We start from the raw sequence: 22,213 nt of genomic DNA on the forward strand, positions 1-22,213 counted from the left end.
TGATGCTGCATTGTATCACTGAGAGCTGTTATGAAAGCTTCAGTGAGATTCCCTTTTTTCTCATTTGTTAATTTGCTCGAGTGCACGAGCAACAACAAGTCAGGGTCAGTGGGTGAGAACATTTAATCATAATGTGTCGCTCTCAAACTAGACTAAAGTATCTCTGCGAACTGTACATGTTTTAAAGCACATGATTTAAAACAAAGCCTTTTGCATCATGAAAATTGAAGCCCTCAGAGAAAAACAAAAGACAGGTAAAACAGTCAAAAATGTCGGTGTCAAAGCAAAGATCACAGGTACACTTGAGTTCTCTCCGCTGCGTAAAGCGAAATGCAGGAAATCTGCAATGTCACAGTGATGTTGAGTCTCCTGCTCGGAGCGCTATGATGTCTCTTAGAGAGGAGCTTCTTATAACATCTCTGTTTCTGAGTGAAGTCTGTCAACATCTGAAAGAGAAATGAGCATGATTCATGCCTTCTTATCAAGTTCTCTTTTCTCTGAAACTTCTTTCAGCACAGTCATTTCAGCCAATTAATGTGTGTAAAATATAAATGAAAGGCCAGTTTGTCTGAACCAGACACCATAATGGGAAAAAAGTACAATAATGTGTTTTTTTTAACACATCCTCGTAGGCCTCACTGGCATGTGTCATTTCAGTGTTAACTGCCTCCCAAGTACCGCTCAGGAGGTATTGCCAAAGTAAGTTTAGCACTTTAGTTTGACCCTTGCCTTCCACAGGACACATTCCACATTCAATTAGAATTATAGATTTTTATGGGAAAATGCGTGTATTTTATTTCCGCATTTTTATGAATATACAAAAACTGTGCTGAAGGTTATAAGGTGAATATGTGAATATGTGACATTCATGGCTTTTAACAAAATTGATTAATGTAGTTGAAATTCTTTGTATTTGACTTGTCAGAAACAAAAGTGAATTGATCTTACGAAAGGCCGATATATCTTATTTCTATAGAGCTCCATTGCTTTCCAAAAATGAGCCACACTGTAGGGTGGCATGTTCCTACATTATGATAACATTGGTACTGAAGTTTATATTCCACATGCCCTGTCCTGCTGATGTCATTCCTAGCTAGATAACTAAACCTGCTACTGCAAATAGTAAAAGTATTAAATTGTGGAAGCTAAAAAGGGATTTAGAGACAGATGAATTGATGTTGTGGGTCTTTTAAATAATTTGTGGACAATAACAAAATATATCAACATCTTTTAATTGTTACATTGTAAACATAATTAATTCTACAATTCATCTGGTGACCAGAGACTCCAGAAATCCCTGTTTTATTTCATAGTTTGCTTTCCTTTACAGTTATAATGTGTCACATTTGTTCCTGTGCCACATCTGTATCATCCTGATCTCTAATCCCTTCCAGATTGTACCAACAACTCACAAATGTAACTCCCACGAGGTTTACACAGAGTATAAATGTAAATAACACCTGTAATAATAACCACAGAAAACAAACATTGGATTAAAACTGAAAGGTATTTACAACAACAAATCAACCGAGAAGCACTCTCAGTATTTAACTCCAGCTATTCCATTACACTTATACAATACGGTACTTTATAAACTGTATCTGCTGAAACACAGAGTGTGAAAACATTTAAATATCAAATATTCTCATTATCCTCAAATATTCTAATATTTCTCATCAAAACAGTTCACTTTTTACAAAAAGAACATAATGCGTAATAAGGCATTACGGCACATATTTTAATTCAGCCAAACATATTGTTGATCACACCGCAGAAAACATTGACAATGCTCTTCCTACAGCGACAGAGATATATTCAACAAAATATATTGTTTGAACATTTCCAATGCTGCTTAAATGTATAGCACTTAGTGTAAATACATCAACATTTTACATATTAGTTACAAGTGAAGCTTACTGGCACAACAGCTTGACAGCACAATGACACAAAAACTCACATTATGACTTAATATGGTGTTGCAGAACAATCTTATCTTTACACTTGATAAGCAGTTGCCTTTTTTACAAACTGCATGGCAGGATGAGAGGCATCGGTGTGACTGTTCTTTCAAAATGTGCAAAAAAAGTATTCTCAACACCACAATATCCTCCTGCAAGTGTCCAAAGATCCTCCGTATGCCATTAACTGTCATATGTGTAGCAAGCTTCTTGTTCCTTGCTAATGTGTTTGGTCCGTTTTGGTCCACGTTGTCACAAGTTCAACACATTTATAGTTGTTTTTAGGTTTGGCACATCTTAACTCTCCTGTCATTTCAGATCCTGCCTTCCTCCAGGCTCTTGCAATCAGCTCACTCCTCTCACATGGTCTCCCCAGCCCTTCCCCTCACCTGCTACTCATTCCCTCATTAACTCCACAGTATATATACCACCTCACTCTCACTTGTCCTCTGCCAGATTGTCTTGTGTATTTTACCAAGCTCTCCAGCGTTTCAATATCTTTTGCCTAGTTATCTGTCCTGCCTGGTTTTGACCCTGCCTACCTGTTATCGGACCTCGAGTTTCCTGCCTGCCCCCCGATTGGATTTGTTTGCCTGACTGCTGGATTTCCTGGTTTTGACCCTGCCTGTCCCTAACCCGAATAAACGGAACATTCTGAACACTGGTTGTATCTGTGTCGTGCTATTGGGTTCTAATCTGTACCTGTGAGCGTGACAAGCATTCCCCTTCAGCTCCTCAGCTGACTGTCAGATGAATGTTTTTTGTTGTACAAAAGAAACCAAAGCAGCCTGACTGCCAGAGGAGTGGAAACAATGAGTCAGCTGAACGTAGGCTTGAAGCATCAGTCATCTCTGCTCAATCATCAAGGCTGTGTTTTCATGGTATAAAATGTGTAGGATGGAACACATGTTGCTCTGTAGTCTTTGATTAATAATGTGGCCTTCCTCTGTAATTATCTCTACTCTTAATATCACAGCAAGAAGCATGACATTGGATGCATCGCTTCATTTAAATATTAAGGAGACAAAAAAAATGTTGTCTCAGCTAAGCGTTAATATTTTAATATTTAATATAGTGTTTTTTCAGCATAAAGTCTGTACTGTACACAACACTTTGCAGTGAGCTGGTGAACTCAGGGAAGCAGTTGGCAGAGCCTGATGTTTTCCTCTGGAGTTGGCGGCTACAACAGCTAAAAAGAGAGTGAAACTTCCACTTACATTTGTCAAGTTGCGTGAAACGGAACTTAAACTGATTCATAATGTGGCTCTGTAACTGCTGGATGTGTAAATAGACATTTGTCAAAGTTTACAGCTATTTCCTCTACCCAGCTATGGCCACAAAAAGGTTACATTTAGTTTCATTTGAAGGTGTCACTTAATGACTTGTAGTCCCTCATAGATGGTACCCCAAAATTCAGGGATGGAAATTCATTTGACAAGTTAACATAAATCATCATCACTGGTAATATTTAGCTGAAGGCGACAGCAGACAGCAATATATTCCCTGTTGACTGTCTTCCAGCATTGCACTGCTAATGTTACGGGGAAATTCAGAGTCAGTCTGGCCTTCATCAGGGGAATACATGATCTGTTGGATTGAGGTCACGTGACCAACTCAGCCAATCATACACCAGCCTCTGTTTGGCCATAAAAATACTCCTCCTGTGGCCTTGTCTGTGTGTTTAGGTTCAGTGGCCTTCCTGATAATCGGATCATTTTGGAAATGTGTCCTACATTGTTCACCTAATATGGATGTGAAGACGTACAGTCTAAAAGCTTAGTGTAGAACCCAAAAAATGAAAAAGCATAATATATGGTCAACATATATATGGTTATACATTTTGTATCCATTTCCTTATGCACAGGCACCCAGGTATATTTTTAATAATTGTAAACCACAATCCTTTAAGAGTCGCGTCTCAGGAGTGTCATCATCTGAGACCAAAAACACAATCCACAATTTGCATTATGGCGCTCAAACAGTCACGTCTGTGGTCTCAGACTCCTGTGGTGGTGACTTCAGTCTGGAGGTCGTCCTGAACTGATCTCCCCCCGCACAGATCCATGCCTAGTCAGGCCGGCGGTCTCTGTGTCGTGGCAGGCGCACAAACAGACACGGGCTCCCTGGTGCTGTTGCGCGCCCTGGAAAAACTGCTCTGCTCCAGTCGGGAGCGATAGGGCAGGCAGAAATCCCTGAAGCACCTTTTAAAATTCTCGTCCAGGAAGGCGTAAAGCACAGGGTTGAGACTGCTGTTGGTGTAGCCCAGCGCGATGCACAGGTGCCAGCAGGCAATCACCCAAAGGTTTGTGTTGTCAGTTTTCACCATGGTCTTGACAATGATGAAGAGCTGGATGGGAGTCCAGCAGATGATGAAGGCTGCCACGACCACCAGGACCATGCGGGTGATCCGCCGCATGGTCCTGTCCTTCTCCTTAGAGCCGGAGAGCAGACGGACGCTCTTGAGCCGCATAATCATCAGACCGTAGCAGATGGTGATGACCAGGACGGGGACCACGAAGGCGAAGATAAACACGCAGATCTTCAGCATCGTCTCCCAGTACCAGTCAGGATTGGGGAATTTGAGTTCGCAGGCAGTGTTTCCTGAGGAGTTTAAACAATTAGAAGTTTAACAGAGGGCCATGTGAAAAGGCCAATTCAAGTTAATAACCCAGCTCAAATGTTCTTTTTTACGACCTGATTACTCGCCGAAATAAGGAGATAAGTAACGTGTGCACAAAGGTGTAATGTTCAGCATTTAGCAGCTAAGGAGCCTGATGTTTTCCTTTTTACAACAAAAAAAGAGTGAAACTTCCACCTACATTTGTCAAGTAGCGGGAAACAGAACTTAAAGGTCCCCTATTATACTATTTTTCAACAATATATTATAGTTCTCAGTTTTATACAAAATATGTCTCTGAAGTGTTTGGCTCCAAATCCCAAACAGATCACCCACTGTAGCATCCCATAATCCCCTCTGTTTCAGCCCTGTTTCAAAAGTGCTGATTCTCTGTCTGTTACTTTAGATGAAAATAAGGAGCCATTCCTTTTATGCTCTTAACCTTTTATTTTTATTTTTTATATTACCATATTCTGTTAAATATGCTCCTTTAGATATCTTTTTATTTTTGTATTTCTTTTATTATTTTCTCGTTATAGCTTTGTGAAGCACCTTGAGATGACGTTGTTTGTTATATAAATCCAATGTATAAATATATAAGATAAGATATAAAAAAACACAATGGTGCTCGAGGAGTTTCCTTGGTTGGTTATTGGCTAATGGTTACACAACCTAAAAAAACATTATGACATCATAAAGTGGCCAAAATCTGATCAGCTCATTTTCAGGTTTTTATGTTTTGTGCTGCGTCATTGCGTCATCGTTTGCGCCATGAAGTGACCGTTTCCTTGCCTGCTTCATAAAGCCAAACCGCGCGGAAACCCCTCACATCGACAACAACAACAATGGTCGATTGTATTGAAGCGCTGCTCGTTTTGCTTTGTCGAAACCAAATGGAAATAACAGAACCACTTCACCACGAACTTTCCATTTGTCGCAAGCGACTTTCAAATGTTCTTTGACAGAGTCTAGCTAGTCATAATGTGGACTTGTTTTCGGACGACCGCTGCAACTCCGTCCGAGGTCTCACATCTGGTCCCGATAATTCTTCTTAACTTTTTTCAGTTTGTTAAAAATCTAGTCCACGGTTTAAGTTTGGGGTTTTCCATCGCTGTGTACAAACTGGACAAAACTTGTTGTTGTTGTTCAGGAGGTTGATCCCGCCCCCGCCCCTTCCCCTGCCCCCGCCTCCGACGTAAGCGAGACATATGCGGTTCTTGCTTCTAGACCGAATTTTTTTGGGGAGCTAGGTAAGAACTGTTTTTCGGGGAAAAGAGCCGGCTCCGCTGCGGTGTGAACAAGAAAAAACAATGATTATCAGGCTCTAGCTCCGAACTGGCCCTGGAACCGCGTTGGTGTGAAAGGGGCATATGGATCAGGACAAAAAGAGAGCGAATCTTTTTTCCTTAATCTTTCAGAATCCCTTAACGCAGAGACACATATTGATTTATAAAAGACATGAAAAAGTGGATTTTGCAAAATAGGTGACCTTTAAAGTGAATCATAATGTTGCACTGTAACAGCTGGATGTGTAAATAGGTGTTGGCTGTGGCCAAAGTAATTTTACTCAATGTGGAAATGTCTTTCTTAATGAGTAAAAAATCTCTCACCTTCAGGTTTCATCCTGGTAACAGCCATGACCATCACAGGCACTCCAACGGCAGAGGAGAGCATCCAGATGCAGACGTTGATGAGCTTGGCTTTGGCAGGCGTGCGGAAGTCCAGGGCCCTCACGGGATGACAGACGGCGATGTAGCGGTCCACGCTCATCATGGTGAGCGTGAAGATGCTGGTGAACATGTTGTAGTAGTCGATGGCGATCACCACTTTACACAACACCTCCCCAAAGGGCCACGTGCCCATCAGGTACTTGGCGCTCTGGAAGGGGAGGGTACTGGTGGCGAGGGCGTCGGCGAGAGCCAAGTTGAAGATGTAGATGTTGGTGGCGGTCTTCATCTTGATATACCTGGATGGTTGAAAGAAGCATGTGGTACGTGTTACTGATTCTGACTCAGAGTCCATGGGAAATGTTGTTAGATGGAGGAGATTGTATTATTTTTTCCAAGGTTTGTCTGCTGTTGTTTCTGGATGACTCACGACTTCTATCAAGGTTAGAAACCAGTTTATTGTTTGATCTAATCCATTTCCTCTCTCAAACCAATGATCTCCTATTTCCACTCAAATAACACATAAAGATGCTTAATGTTTTACAGGGAACAACCCTAAATGCATGAGATCCAAAGTGTCTGTAAGCCTCCATTAAAATGCACTTCTACGGCAAGTAATGAATCCTTGCCTGCTGAGAAATCTTCATTTTTTATTTTCAGATTCAAAGTGTGTATAGTGTGTTTCTCTTCTTTAACCAGTGGCCAATTAAATATGAATTCATCCACATGAGTCCACAATATGACAGTAGTTGGTCATATTTAATTAAATGGAGCCACAAGCTCTGAGGATGAGGGAAGACAAAGACGTGTCTTCCCTTTTATCGTACTCTCCCATGTAGAGATTTATCACAACATACAGGCTGAAGGTAATTGCTTTACCAAGGAGAGAGTGGGCCGGATGTTGTTTGTATTCTCTGTTTCTCTCATTATTCTGAATTGTAAAACAGTACAGAAACTCATATATTTTATCTTCAACACAGTGAGCAGTTAAGTGAGATGATTGATTGACGGTGGAGGTCGGACCATCACTCCATTGCAGTCTCATTTAAGCTGCATTAGTTCAGCAACAAATCAACATGACATAAATCCTGGGAATCTTGAGCACATGAACAAGTGCCGCAATCGTCGCTGTCGCTGTGCAGGTCAGGGTTCAACATGCAGCCTAATTTCCATGGCGATTAACTACCTGCTTACAACATCAATCCTGACAGGAGTCAGTAGTACAATCAAGTCATTTCAACGCAAAACTGTAGCTCACCCCTCAACCCCCCTCCCTACTTAGTGTAGGAGTCAGAGTCAGTGTGTGTGTGTGTGTGTGTGTGTGTGTGTGTGTGTGTGTGTGTGTGTGTGTGTGTGTGTGTGTGTGTGTGTGTGTGTGTGGGGGGGGGGGGTTAGAACTGTAATCTTCCACTAAATCACGAATACCCCATTATTTCCTCTCCCCCTTGAAGGTTTTTTGTGTGTTTTACTAAATAGTTTCTGGCTCTTTGTTCAATGATTTATTTCTTACCTGACCACCCCGTACATCACAAGCACGTTTCCCAGCAGTCCTACCACACAGATGACAGAGTAGAGAGCCGTGATACAGACGGCGATGACTGCAGCCCTGCTGTTGGTCTCGTTGCTGTACGAGTGAACGCGCAGAGGATCCTCTGTTACCGTCACATTGAAAGGAGTTATGGAGACTGAGTCGTTAAAAACACCAAAAGCATAGTAGGGAAGTAGATCCATGTTAAGGTTTCAGGCAAGAATCTGGCGCATGGAGAAGTCAGAGGTATCCAAAGCAGGTGCGCAAGAAAACTGGACGACAAATTAGTAACGAGACGCCCGGAGGAGGTCTATCTCCCTCCCTCTCTTATTCACTCTCCCTCTCTCTGTGTCTCTCTCTCTCTCTCTCTCTCTTTATTTCTTTATCTCTCTCTCTCTCTCTTTCTCTCCCGTTGCCAAAGCGCACACAAAACAAGATGTGTTATCCAACCCATTTCTTACTCTCCCTAAATGGATTCCATTTGTCAAAGTGCTTTATTTAAATAAACGATATAACCAATGCTTCCTCTCATTCATTTTTGGAGTTCAATTTATTGTTTTTTAACCCAAAATAACTTATTCTTGTTGTATATGCCATCCGTCTCGTCTGATATCAAGGATATGGAATAAATACTCAAATGGCTTGCCATAAGTGTCACTAGTACGGTCAGAGGGCCACTAGTTCATCAAAAAGCTTACATGTTGGTACTTTGGTGCTACTAGTGCTGCTCCTGGCGTCATTAGTAAGGCTTATGTGGTAATAGTCTGACAAAAGTGCCACTAGTACAATGTTTTATTGAACTAGTAAAGCAGAGTGCCAAACTAGTGTGACCATATCTAACAAGTGAAATCAAAGAGCCAACTAGTATAGGCAGCTGCCGACTGATATCAAGGATATGGAATAAATACTCAATGTCTTGCCATAAGCTCATCAAACAATGTCAGTTAAACCTCTTCTGAACATCTCTCATTGTAGCAGCTCAATTAGACAGTCTTCATTGAGCCATCACTCTTATTCGTCCCCTGAGATACTGCCTCTTCTCCCACTCTACATGGCCCGTGTTTGGGAGGGATGCTCCATGATTGCAGTCACCTCCTTTAAATGACCTTACTAAACCACAGGAGTGATGCAATCACCTGTCGGTTGTAGGATAAGGCGGATTAAATATTTAAGAGGGAGGATTTCGATGAGAATCCTACACATTGCTGTATTTCCCTTCATGTGTCATAAGCAAACACATTGATGGAGGTTAATTCCTTCAACAACTCTGAATTTGTTTTCAATCAAAGTTCTTCTCCTTGACAATATTACATAACTCTATAGGTAGCCGACAGACATTCTTATCAACTCGCTCATTTATCTGGAGCTGCCTTTTGTCTGTTGCTCATTACTGAGAACATCAGAAACCATTAAGACATAACGCTTCATGTGACCGTGTGTGTGTCTGTTTGAGAGCGTTTCTCTGGGGTGATTGAATAATTTATACCACGATGAATCAAAATCCTTTTGTGGCTGTGTCTAATTTGTTTCTAACTGGAAGTGGGAGTTTTTATGCACTATGCAAAGTGACCTTTATACAATCTGCGTTTAAGCAACCAGCATCAGAGGAACTATCAGAAGAATAGGGCCAGAACAAAAGCTCTGGTGCCTTGCCCCTTTAACGCTTCTTCCAAAGATCATGCACGTCTTGATCTTTGGAAGAAGAGCAGGAATGATCACACTCTGGCTCATTTTGGGAGTACAGCAAGCTCATTTCTCTTTCCCTAATGAGGATGTTTGTTTGCAGCTAATGTGTAGATTTCTATCCATTCATGGGTAAGCATAAAACCTCAACAAAGTTTTTAGGCATGCGAGCTACAGATGGCAGATGGTCTACCACTTTAGTCCAGACTACAACAGGTTTGCTTATTCTTATTATCCCAGTGTGAATTATCTTCTGTAATGTCCTGCATTTCTCTCTTATTCTGTTGCTACTGTAACACCTGAATTTCCTCATGGGGATCAATGACGGTCCACCTATCTTATCTTATCTTAATATATCAAGCAGCATTGAATGACTTGCAATACATTTCAGTACAGATATTCATAGTTCCATGAGGATTAATCCTGATGGTTATGGTGTTGCTCTGTCGCTTTCTTTAGTGCTACAAGCAGTTCAAAGTGTTCACTTATCCTGAGAAATATCTCAACATATACACACACGCATATATATATTATATACTGTATCTATAAATATATAGGGAGTGTTACAAATGTTGGTAAAAAATGTTGTGTTCCCACACAGTAAAATACAATGTTAGTGTGAAACTCACTAAATACAATCAATGAACATAGTAAACATGCTTAACAACAGCATGTTAGCATTTACAATGTGATGTGTTATATTGAAGGATTACGCAAAGTGTAATCAAAATGGCAGTGGGAGTTTAAAAATATAATGTTATAAAAAAGCTTAAATGTCCCTGCATGTAAGGCTTAATTTTCAACTACATTGTAGTGCTGTAAGTCCAACTCTATTGCAAGTACACATTTAAATGTACTTAACTTTGTGAGGAGATAAATGTTACTATAATAAATGTTATAATTTTCTCTATACATTTTCTTCACAATACTGAAGCCAATACATTTAAACTGCTTGTTTTTCATCTTAAACACCAATGAATCATTCACCTGGTAGGGTACTTCTATCCATCTACACCACTGACCCCGAAGCCCTGATAACAACGCTCTATCAGAAAAACAACAGTCCAAGTGGAGCCCCGCCGGCAGGAAATGACTTACACAGCAGTTCGGGGAGTAAATTCACAAAGTAATGTCAGTTACAGCTGTGTGGGTGAACAGTGGGTGACACCTGCTTATGCTGCGGGAGCTATGATGACACACAGGGTTAGATTAGAGGGTTATCTATCCCCCCTAATGAAGAGGGCTAAAAATACTGTGAGTGCAGGGTAGGTGCTCTCGGTAATGGCATGGAGTGTATGAAGAGCCACATCTTTCTCTGTACACCGTTTGGAGATTTGGTTAGAAAAGTGTTGTAAAAGAGAGGGAAATGGGTCAGTATGTACAGTGCAGTTAGAGGACACGAACAAAATGCTGCTGTTGCTTTTCTGGTGTTTATGTTCTCCCCAGGGAGATTATCACTCATGATCCATCGCTCAGGCAGAATGATTACTCCCATCAGTCATCGGCCAAATGGAAACCTTCGGATGCATTACGAGGCCTCCCCACACCCATCCCATTGATGGCGGGGTAAACAGAGTGCAGACAGTTTAAAGTGGGTCTCATGCTGTTTTTAGGAGGGAGTTATGATGATGCATGTTTGATTTATAAATGATCGATCAAGAGAAGAGGGCGTTTATAAGCTGCTGATAACTCATTCAATCCTGATGAATCTTTTGAAACATTAACTCATCAACTGGTATGATTTGAGAAACTGGTGGCTCTTTTTTATGTTTTAAATGCTGCTGCTGTTATAACCTGTTTTGATCAGGTTGCAATATCTCTTGCACAACAGCAGCTCTGATATGAGTTGGTGTACTTCATAACTTCTGAAAGGTCAGAGGAAAAGGAACACATATATATCTTGACATTTTATTTCTCCACGTTGCCGGTATATTTACGTGCATGCAGTATTAAATGGAAGAGGAGCTTATAGAAAACACATGTGCTGGGGCTTTTGGAAGGTTTTGAGTTACTTGTTTGCTCTGTAGCTGTCAGAGTAGAAGCTCAGCGGAGGACTGAGCTTCTGCTGGCTGTCACCTTGCATCGCTATCTAGTAATCGCACATCAAGCCATGTACAGAGCATAGATCTGACCTGTTCAACCTTTAGGTGTGTACTCTAGTTATCTTCTGACTACTGGCTCCTGGCTAGAAGCAAACTAAAATTAGAGCAATTTCTATATTATCATGTCCTTTTCCCATCACCAATTCGACATGTTATCATTCTACTACAGCACTGGCTCATTCTTGATCAATAGCTGGGTTATTTATGCTTTTCTGTAGGACACGGGATAGGTTACACTAACAAACCATGAAATGAAATCAGACAACCTGACTTCACCTTTCACCAGGCATCCTCAGGGGACAGCACAATTACTTACAGGTCACATTCTTCATGAATGCACACGGCAGATGCGTGCATGATCAATACTTCCTGTAGAAATCTTGTGATGGAACGGGCAGTGAAAGAGACCAGAGTAAAAGAGAAAGAGTCGATCTTTAAAGGCGAAGGTCTGGAACAGAAGAAAACCGCAGGCTCCCTGTCCTTCACAGCGTGGATCAATTATGTTGCCAGCAACATGAATCTTAAAGGTGACCTATCATGCAAAATGCACTTTTGTACGTCTTTTATACATGAATATGTGTCCCCGGTGTTCCAGGGAACTCACCAAGTGTCAGAAAAAACAACCCTCTCTATTTTCCTCCCCAAATCTCTTAAAAAGGGTCTGCAACGGATCTGATACAGACTGATCCAGATTTGAACACTTCTATGATGTCACAGAAGTGGCGCTATGGCTATTGGGCCAACTCCACCAATCAGGAGGAGACAGCCACGGACATTGCCGTTCGAAAGCGCTGGAGACGCTGTAGTACATATGCCAGGCCTGTAGATGGTGCCGATCTCACAGAATCCGCCCATGCAAAGACAGTGTTAAATTGAGCGAATTGAGGAATGGCTAAAATGCATGGTCTGTTTGGTATTTTGAAAAGTAAAAAGTAAAAATATGCCTTATATAGGTATGGTCCTACACTATATTATTCAAATATAGCATGATAGGTCCACTTTAATTTTTGACTCTGTGATGAAGCCAATATGTTGTTAAATAAAATGTCCTGATAAAATTGAAATGTGTTAATAATGTCAACTGAGACAAAAACACTATTGCCTTAATAAAACGTGACGGGGCAGCATGTACGTTTATTTGTTCTTCATTTGTGGAGCAGTCCCAAATGTCCTGCTGTGGTATTATGCAGAACAGAATGAGCCATGCTGGGGAGTCCAGATATTTCTCAAACCCAACATATTTACTCTCCTGTAGTGTTACATATCAAAACAGATATAAAACATGTTTTATTCATAGTATTACAAATAAATACTCTGCTAGCAAGATCGCTGCGATGAAGAGCTGGTTACATTAACTGTGGTATAATTTAGGGACTGCACAGAAATGATCAGGGTGCGGTCAGAAAGGGGGAAGATTACATTATGTATTGTTTAAGGGTCTTTATTTCCAGGGGCTAACGGGAGGATGTTTACATTTTTTCCCATCCTACAACTAGATTTTTGAATTATTCCTGGTTGCAAACATGCTGCAAATCCATTAGTACCAAATATTTGGTTCATTCATTTGGTGACTTTATTTCCATTATTCTGTTATCTTTGTCTGACATGTATTATTATGCAACCCTGTATCCTTGAAATTATGCTGATTACATTTTCTTTAATAAACCACACCATGATTTGTCAGTACCTGAATATAATCATACGAATGTTTAATTATGCTGCTGTCATTACAAGCAGATATATGCGGTAAAGTTAAGTATAGAAAATATATTCCAGTCTGCTTGACATTTGCTTCAAAACGTAATTTGTGTTGCTAATAATGAGTTTCCTTCCCTTCCCCCTACAATAATTTGAATACTGTCTCTTATTTGAGGATGCGTTTTTATTCTTCTTCCTCTGCATATTGTTGTTGTGTTTCTAATTGAACAGTGGAAGGCTTGTATAAAGATTGTACAATTTTAAATTGGCAACTATAAAAATCAGGTTCTTCTGATTTTTATGATTGCATAAAACAAGTTGCCCATAAAAGTGAGCAATCACTTAGAGTAAATTTGACCATTGTTAGTAATGCAGCGTCCTCAGAGAGGTTTAGACTTCTCGCTGTTCTTTTTCATTATGACTGCACACAAACCATAACAGATCATTGAATAAATAATACTTTAAAATATAGAATTGATTAAAAGTTGGTTGAATGGTTAAATGCTCATTAATTAGTCACACTTCAAGCTTTTTTCATTTCGTTGATGCCTGTGATTGCAAAGTTACTGATGCTTGCCAAATCCATTTATTGTTTTCCTTTCTTGACATCATTAATAAGGTAATGCATTACTGCTAATGCAAAATGAGGATAGTTTAGCCTGATTGCAGTACTAATAATGTTGATATTCAACCCTATAGGCTGCTGTGATTGACAGATATTTACATTCAGTGGCTCTAACTGTTAAATATAAATCTCACCCTCAAGATGTTGTTTTCATCTGTTTTTTCTTTCACAGCGCTGTTCGGCAATAACGAGCAGAGGGGCAGCAGCACTTTCAGCTGACAATTAGTTATGCAACAGTGGTTTGTCTGGGTCTAGGACTTGATTTGTTTTCTGATTTCCTTCTGGTGGAGGCACAGTTTAGATATGACAAGACTGAGAGACATGCACTGATTTAAAATGCGTGAAAATGAGTTCTGAAGACAGCAGAGTGTCTTTAGATGTGAGGCTAGAGGTTTACTGTGTCTGTTTTCTTTCTTTTTTTACAGGGTTTGTGTCATTTCAAAGTATGAGGCATCTAAGTTATTCATAAACGTCATTCAGTTAGCGTTGTGTGGGATGGTAAATATTCCTTGACCCACACAAAGCCAATCCTTGTCTTTGTAATACCGTCAGCCAAGGGTGTAGGTTATAAACACTATTGTGAGAAGAATTGCCTTCCAGAGCTGAGGTGATGCAGCAAGACGCGATTCATATTCAATCTGATAGTTGTAATGATTGAAACAATATTTTGGGGGTTAAGGGTCAGTTAGAGCACAAGAACAAATTGAAAATCAAACTGACTGTCGCACAAACAGGACTTTTGGTCTTCAGAGCAGCACTGGATTGCACCTGATGTGTCATTTAGCAATTGTTAAGGCCCTGAATCAATAAACTATTGATTATATTCTTCATAAATTGACTCTATGTGCTTTTCTTTCAGCAACTGCAGTGAATAGTTCACTATAAGAGATTGCCTCTGCCTATCTGTCCTCGAAATGCTAGCGTCACACACACACACACACACACGCACACGCACACGCACACGCACACGCGCACACGCACACACACACACACACACACACACACACACACACACATAATCTTCTTTATGGTCACCTGATTACTGCACTTATTCACGGTGAAGGGGAAAATGGGGGTGGGTGTCAGAAAGGTGTGAGAAGAGATGGAGCAGTGCTAGCTGTTGATATTCAAACACTGACAAAGAGACACACAAAATGAACAAACGTTGTTATTACCCAAACAGGCAGTTCAATAGAGCTACTCTCATGAGAAAACAAAGGGGGAAGGGAGGGAGGGGGGGAGTTATGTAACACTGTTAAGAGGCAAAGATCACTGTTGGAGTGGCAGATGATCAGCAGCGTTCTCTGTGAACCTACTCCAAGCGACAAAATGGATTTGACTTTAATTTGTAAAAAAGAAAATGCATTTCCTGCTATCTGCTAAATGTCTACAGCTGACAGATACATGTAACAAGATCCAATCTAAGAGCTGCTGAGTTGAAAGGAGAATGAAAGCATGAAGACAGCAAACGGAGAAATATCGACTGGGCAAATATGGAGTGAATGGGTTATAGGCTGAGAAAAACCTCAGTGACGAAAAGAACAGAAATATATAGGATAATGAAAATCAGAAATGAGTGGTGAGTTTGAGAGCAGATGTTGAAAGAAGATTGAGATAAAAGTGCATGTATTCTGGCTCGAAACGAGAGAAAATAAAGTGTGAGTCAAGAGGACCTCAGTGAACAGTGTGACACTTGGTAAGTTGTAAAATGTGGTTGTCAAGGAAACAGCCCGCCAAGTCTCAATGTGCACTCTCCGCGATATAGCAGAGAAGACCACTCGTGTTGTTTTACCATCCTGTGGGAGCGCTGCTGCCCTCACTGTCACACCTGCAGGACTGGGACCACATACATGTTTACATTACAGTTTCCCTCTTGAGACTAGGGGAAAACTGTTTATGATGAAACCCACTTGAAAGCTTCCTCAACCTATATGATGAAATTCAAATACAAATGATGTTTGTAGCCCAGGGAGGATGCCTTGCTTTGAACACAAGCTAACAAAGATAGAAGAGTGATCAAGGCTGTTTGAGAGGAGTGGATTCGCTCAGCAGCCAAAAAGTAAAAGGCAGCTAAATCATTTCAGTGGTGAAAGGTGCTGAATTATAATGCAGATATAGTGTGAAATATGTGTGTGTGCGTTTGTCTGTGTGTGTGTCCAGGTGTAAAATAGACAAGGACATATCTGAGAGGGAGCTAATGAGCTGAAGTAGAGTCAGTGACCATAGGGCTTGAGGTTGAGAAAGCCGGAGATTGGGGGGGGGAAAGATAACAGTGAAGGAGACATGGCGGGTGGAGGTTAACGCCAACACATCTATTTTCAGATTCCTCATAAAGAGTAAATGCCAATCAGGCCTTTCTTGTAATGCACAGAGCTTCAGTTCCTTTGTGTTTATGAGTGTCAGTGGACGATGGCTTTAGAGCCTCTGATGTCCACTGACATTTGTGGCCGTCTAAAGTTCATGGCGCCATTCAACCTTGACAATGTCTCCCTATTAAAACTAACCAGGCATAACTCCAAGGTGCATCACATGGCTCAATGCCCATGCTCTAAGAGGGAGTGTATTTCAGGTTCTGTTGCACAGGTTTAGCTGCAGCCCCATGCTGTCTGTCTCGCTGTATCCTAAGTGCTCAGCACCAAAACAGCATTAGCCCATTTCAATAATTCAACAACTTTAAGATCTTTTTGTGAAGAGTAGTTCTGATTCAAGAGTCTGTCTACTAACTAGAGAGCCTGTAGGATTATGACCAAAGGGTCCTCGGCCTTGGAGAAGTAGGATGAGGTATTAGATTTTAATGAGTTTCTGCAGCTGGAAGCCAATCCCATAGTAGAGTGACATATGGCTCGGCAAACTCTGGAGAGAAGAGAGAGGATTAGATGATTGAACCTCTGCAAATCCAGGATTGACAGAACCTCAGAACCGATGGAGAAAAAGAAAACAGATGATGTTTATTTTATTCAAACCATATCAACAGCACAATGTGTACAATTGCAAGAGAAATGAATAATGCCTGCATTGTGGATCAATAGAAGTCAGTAGTAAACTGTCACCAATACTGTACATGTGCATTTATCCATATAATTATGTCCAGAAAAGGCCACTGCCGTAGAAACAAAGTAAAATAAATGGTTGAATAAGGGACTCTAATGCAAGCCTTAAAAGCCAACAAAAGAGCGGCTAATTGCAGTCCAAGCTTCCTGTTTTCTTCCAAACACTAATGTTGGAGGCAAAGCGTTCAATGGGAGAAGGGGCGGCTGCAAAGCAAAGCCCTCATTACATACTCTTTAAAAGCCGGTGTGGTAAGCAAGAAATAACACTGGAGTTAGATTAGTATGCGGAGAAAACAGAGGTGCAGAACAGAACTGTAAACAAGGCTGTATCACTAATGCTTTGACAAGCGAAATTATTTTGTTAAAGGATAATATCTTGTTACCCTATTACATCGATCCTATTGAGACACTGACTCTTGAATGCTACTTATAAATCAATAAAATATTGAACAGGGAATTTGTTTCCTTCGACATAAATAGATGTATTGGCTCAAGAAAACAACTTTTCTGTCATTGTTCGCTTTTACACAAGCTCCACCCCATTCTTTCCATGATTTCATTAAGTCAATGTAAATAGATATTATAAGTGTTGTGATTTCAAAGGAGGAATAGAGTAACATTGTGGATGGATGTCTCTGAGCTCCTAAGCAATATAATCCAGCCACATACAGTATATGTATACTCACAGGCATATTTTATTATGTTATTGTACTGTACAACATATCCAGAGTCCACCAGCATGGCACATTTACAGACATGAAGTTTCTCTGAGAGCAGTATAAAATAAGAGAGACACAAAGTAAAATATCATATAGGTACTAGCAAGTTGTGTGAAGAACTGCCTGATAAAAAAGTTCACCACTTCATACTATCCAAAATGTTTAAATAAATAAAAAAACAGCTTCTCAATAACAGTGCCTTCTCCAATGAAGCCTTGGACGCTGCCGTCTGTTTTTATCCTCTTAAGACTCGACAAGGCTCATTGAATAATTTCCAGCAGATGATGAGAGGGGAGCAACATTTCCATGAAAAAGGCTTCAGCCTCATTACACATGATAATGGTGTTCACCAGGACTATGAAATGGACCTGACATTTAAGGCATCAATCAGGAGCATCTGCACATTGCCTATAAAGGTCGTATTTATTTGTTGGTCTTATAATATGCACCCAACAGTACAGTATGTTCTGAAGTTTATGTCTAATTAAATGGTAACGCATTTCCTTTTAAGGTATACTTCACAGAGCTGCTAGCTTGGATGTAGACTGTGTTTGTTAATGCCCAGCTATACATCACTTCTTACCAGCCTAAAGCCTCCTGCTATACCCTTGTCAATTGTATTGATCACTTGCTAAGTGATGCAGTCTGAAGAATGCTTCACTTCTTGATGTTTTCCTTTCAGAGAGTAGCAGCAGTCTCTCTGTTTATGGTGTCGGAAATCTCCGTATTTACAATTTTAAGCTCTGCAGTTTGCACCTCTCCACCTGGCGACACAACACACAGTTTGCCTAAAGGGTCAAATCTTTTGGATGATTTGGAAATGAGTTTTTCTCACATCCCACCTGCACAGTAGAGAAATCTACGGTTAACTTGTGTGTTTTGGGCGCTACAAAAACATCTAATTTAAACTTTTCTTACTGTGAGTTCTGTGTTTAAATATGTCCACTGATAGCACTACTTCTATTCTATTTTATTGTATTTACTTGCACTATTTTATCCGTTTTATTGTGTTGCACTGTTGGAGGAGCCTGGGACCTAAGATTTTCATCGACGTAACTACACTGCAGGGAATTGTCTCCAGCGCACTATTCCCTAGGTCCGGTCCAGGTCATTTCACCCAGCCCTAGCGCAACCATGCATATTATATCAAGTACTATTTGAACGCCACTCCCCTGACTCCCTTTCCTGAAAACACGACTTTCTGAGAACATCTAACAGATTGTATAAGTCCTCAATAAGTAAAACACTCTCCTGCTCGTCAAACATCTTCATGTCACCAACTTTTTATTTCAAAATGAGTGTGAGGATATATCACGCAAACAGGTGTCATACTGAACAGCTCTTAGCTACTGTAATAACCACTATAAAGTGTTCTCTCTACAGAATGGTTCACCCTCTATACAGCATGATCAAAAGGAACTTGCTTGTCTCAAGGAACTTGCATCCTTCAAATCGAAAGCCAAAAGATGTTTACATGGTTATGTATCCATACTCTGACAGCTCTCAACATCATATGCAGTCATCCAAGCATCCTTGAGGAAAAAATGATGAAATGGCGTTTGCTTTTTTGAGAACGAAAAGCGGGAGCTTGAAAAGGAAGCTCCACAGGAGACCAGAGATAAATCTTACATTCCCTCTCTTCCTCTGTGCAATTGTATTGCAATCTGAAATGTGTGATGCTTTGATCAAACACATCAGCAGTGCATGAGCATTTAACATGTTACACCCTCTCACAAGGTCATTATAGAGATATAAAGCAGTAAAATGATTGATATGCTTCTACTATTGATGCCACAATACCATACTTCCATAATACACATCTGAAAACTCATCTCTTTCGACTCCACTTCGAGAGATAGAATTACTAACAAAGAATTACTAACAAAGTACTAACAAAGCACTTATATACTAACAAAGGACTGGCTTATCTAAAGCCAGTTGAGTAGCACTTGAAATGCTTTAGCTCTATCAAATCTGATGTACTTATATGATTCTGTTTTCTTCAAGTTTGTATCTTCCTGGTCGAATGCACTTATTGTAAGTCACTTTGGATACAATGTAATGTAATGTAATACTGATTTTGAGACTAAGATAGTGCCTTTTAAGATGAGGCGATGATGTGATGCATGACATTTTAGTGACATTAAAGAGTAATGGCCTGATATAGGGTAGGGATTTATTGTAATGATGAGCATGATGAGACAGTCCCTGAGGTTGAAAGACAACCTGAACTACTCGGCAGGATTTGAAAAGGTGAAGACATTTCAGATGCATTAGAATCTGCAGATGTTCTAAATTGAAAAGTTTCATGGGGAGATAATGTCTCCTTCAGCAGATTGGCTTGACACTACTGCTTTTAAGATATTTTACAGAGGTAGAAGAAAATCACATAAGATTACAGGGCTTACACAGAGCCTTTCCCTCGTGAGCAATATTCTCTCAGTTTTACCAACGGGAAGAAAAAGCTGCAATCACTTGTCAAAAAGCTCATCTCACTGATTGAACTGTGTGTCTGAAGATGAAAACATTTTACAAACATTACTTTGAGATTATACAGGGAGCAACTGCAATTTACTTATACATTATAAATTCTGTTGTCGCTTATTGTCTATAGAGTAACAAGTAAGTATATTTGAGATTAGAAATATGTCAAGCTATATCAATGTACTGTTGTTTATACACATTAAGAGTACAAATGTTTTGTACTTTTAATCGCCTCACTGATTATGTTGTTTCTGTGACACTTTGTGCCAACCAAGGCTTTTATTGTTTCCATTTATAGAGAGACTGCATGCAGCGACAACAGGAGACTGCCGGTTACAGATTTATCATAACACTGCAGAGAAACATTTCAGACAAAGAACTCTGATGCAATTCAAATACCAACAGTGAGCTTCATAATTACAAGATGTGTGGATTAATTTGAAGAATCAGTGTAATACTTTCAATTTTGAGCATTTCAAAATAAAGTAGCAGCCATTAACAGACTAAAGAGTGCTGTGTTGTCGATGAGGAAAAAATACTTTGAATTTCTGTTTCTGCCTGTCAGTGTTGTCTTATGTCAAAATGTTCTATGTGTATTGAAATATATTCATCCAGTCACTTTAACTCCCGAGGTCTGCCTGTCTTGTAGAAGATGGAGGTTTGTGATTGGACAATGCCGTCATGTGGCTGTCACTAATGGATTACCACCTACCACACATGTTCTCAAGAGACAATGTAACATATATACTGAGTTTACATCACAGTGTGTCTTTCATTTACTTGACATGCATGTCTCACCGCACATGTACTGTATAGATTTATGGGCAACCTTGTTTTTTTTTACAACTTGTTGCCAATTAAAGGTCGAGGTTTTCTAAATGTCAACTCGCATTTCTTTGAGCCTATCACATCAATTGACCCCAAGACAGGAAGTTCATCATTGCCATAAAAGTGAACATGACAAGTATTGTGTGTTATGACTGCTGGAAAAACTAATACGTTATTATACATACATTATACATATAAGGGTGAAAAGCCAATAATATAATACAAAATGCAAAAGTGTCCAAATGTAATTACTTTTATGTAATTGTGCAATTTCCTTATAAATATGTTCAAATAAGCATGAAAACTTCTTTTTTTTAGATCTCTTCATTTGGGGTAAAGTATGGAGAGTGGTACGGCATCTTTTATTTTCTAACATCCCTTCTCACCAACTGTTGGGAACACAGATGTCACAGAGCAGATGCCACTTAGGGAAAATATGAGGAATTATGTGGCAGAGCCCATTAACAAATTAGGCACTTAAATATTTATTTTTAACTTGCTGCTGTGAGAGACTTCCTTTTATATGTAGCTGTTCAATTGAATTTCAGGTTCATGGTTTCAGGATGAACGATGATTACAAACGATGCACCCGTGTAGAATCACAAAGTAAGTGCTGATGCTTTCTGAGTTCTGTGTGCATCAACACAGGTCATGTCATGTTGGAAATGATGCAGAAGAAGTAAATGAATGTGGTTTAAATTCACAGGAAACCAGATGGTGGAGACTCAGCCTGAGGGCAGCCAGCAAGCTTTCCTTTCCATTCTTTCTGCAGACCATTACCGCCAAATATTATATTTATTTAATGAAAGTGCTGCATTAGTAAAGTCCAATCTATGCAACCACAGATTTGAAGAATATAATTTGCACATTGCTCTAGGCACAAACTTATTTCTCATTAATCAAATTCAGTAATGTTCAAAAAACATGTTTATTTTGTCAAATGGCTTTAATATTGTCATGTTAGTGTTCAGCAGCATTGTGGCTTTAGCAGCCAGCTGGACTAACAAGCAAGCGTCTCCTTTATTTGTGGTCGGTAACCTCAAGAGTGAAACATTTAATTGTGGAAACTGACGCTGCCTGAGTTTGAATTACAGTGAACTGTTGCCACCTGCTGCATGATTTCAGAGCTGCAACAGAAACACTTTAAATTATGGCCTCAACACATCTCTGATCTCCTGCTATTAGCACCAGGTTTTCTTTTGTCATACAAAATAATGGATATCATTGTTCAGCTGTTCTTTTACGATTTGTATT

The 22,213-nt window shown here is 39.9% G+C and overlaps 1 protein-coding gene across 1 annotated transcript; it reads right to left on the minus strand.

The window, feature by feature from the left end:
* Nucleotides 1-1,279: 1,279 nt before the first annotated feature.
* oprd1b (opioid receptor, delta 1b) lies at nucleotides 1,280-8,039 on the minus strand. Its single transcript, XM_079691884.1, has 3 exons — nucleotides 7,753-8,039; nucleotides 6,186-6,541; nucleotides 1,280-4,559 (listed from the first exon to the last, which is right to left on the minus strand). Exons 1-3 carry the CDS (start codon nucleotides 7,971-7,973, stop codon nucleotides 4,030-4,032), a joined length of 1,107 nt encoding a protein of 368 aa, XP_079548010.1. The 5' UTR covers nucleotides 7,974-8,039; the 3' UTR covers nucleotides 1,280-4,029.
* Nucleotides 8,040-22,213: the final 14,174 nt, after the last annotated feature.

This window comes from Notothenia rossii, assembly GCF_949606895.1.
Source record: "Notothenia rossii genome assembly, chromosome: 7".
In the NCBI taxonomy this organism is placed as follows: domain Eukaryota; kingdom Metazoa; phylum Chordata; class Actinopteri; order Perciformes; family Nototheniidae; genus Notothenia; species Notothenia rossii.